Source organism: Perkinsus marinus, assembly GCF_000006405.1.
Source record: "Perkinsus marinus ATCC 50983 genomic scaffold scf_1104296931822, whole genome shotgun sequence".
In the NCBI taxonomy this organism is placed as follows: Eukaryota; Perkinsozoa; order Perkinsida; family Perkinsidae; genus Perkinsus; species Perkinsus marinus.
Window position 1 is genome coordinate 1 of NW_003215647.1, and position 971 is coordinate 971.

Here is a 971-nt window from a genome sequence, read left to right on the forward strand (position 1 = left end):
CTCGCCGGCACGGCATATGAAACCGCGACCGCCGTAGATACGAAGTGGGATGTACACTGCGGATCACCACACTGGTCTTGCTGTGGGCTCCCATCTTTCTCAATAGCGACACTGCTCTTCACCACTCTCTTCGGACATTCCGAAGCTCGATGACCTTTCTCGTTGCAGTCAAAACAGCGGCCCTCCTTGAACGCTAGGTCCTTCTTAGGATCACGCTTGTTGTTCTTGACGTCAACCTTGGTAGGTTTGGCGCTACCCTGAGAGAATTTGCCATCAGCGACCTTGTGCTTCTTCTTATTACGGGCCTTTCGTGACCCGTCAGGTTGCTTCTGGTCGGTGTCACCCGACTTGGCTAGGCCTTGAGGAGCATGGGGATCTACATTAGGGTCGCCGCTTGGACTGTAGTATAATTCAGGTCCCACTCCTCGCTGCTCAAGCGCTTCCGATTTCAGTGCTGACAACTCAGCCTTCGGCAGCACACGGAGAGCCAGTCCTGACTCTCTCATACACATGACAGTTTCGTAGAACGCGTCGTAGTCGCCTGCCACCGACAGCTTACTCCACCACAAGGTCATGAGGCGTCGCCATGATGCGTTAGACAGCATAGCGCTCAGCAGTCTGTCTCGACGTTGAGGCCACGTGATACCACCATTGGTCACAAGTAGCGTCCATAGCTCTTCCTCTTCCCCGAGGAGAGAACATAGGGTGTCATTCTCGACAGCTACGATAGATGACCAACCCGCCATGACTTTGGCGATAGAGATCTTCGGCCGTTCATCATTGATGGCCTTCCGAACCAACTCGATCCATTCGCGGATCACGGTGGTATACTCCACGTAGTCACTCTTGAACTGAGAACGTTGGTGTTCGGATGCCTTCGTCAGGTCACAGCCATGCCATTTGTGCCATCCCGCTGCCGCAAGGTAGTTCGACTGCGAGCACACCGAAACCAAGCAACGTCGTAGAGCAGA

General features: G+C 54.2%; 1 protein-coding gene across 1 annotated transcript; it reads right to left on the reverse strand.

The window, feature by feature from the left end:
- Positions 1-154: 154 nt before the first annotated feature.
- Positions 155-512, reverse strand: Pmar_PMAR016033 (hypothetical protein; the record flags this gene model as incomplete). Its single annotated transcript, XM_002786237.1, has 1 exon — positions 155-512. A coding segment is annotated over one exon (358 nt), but the record flags the coding sequence as incomplete, so codon positions are not given.
- Between the last annotated feature and the right edge of the window lie 459 nt (positions 513-971).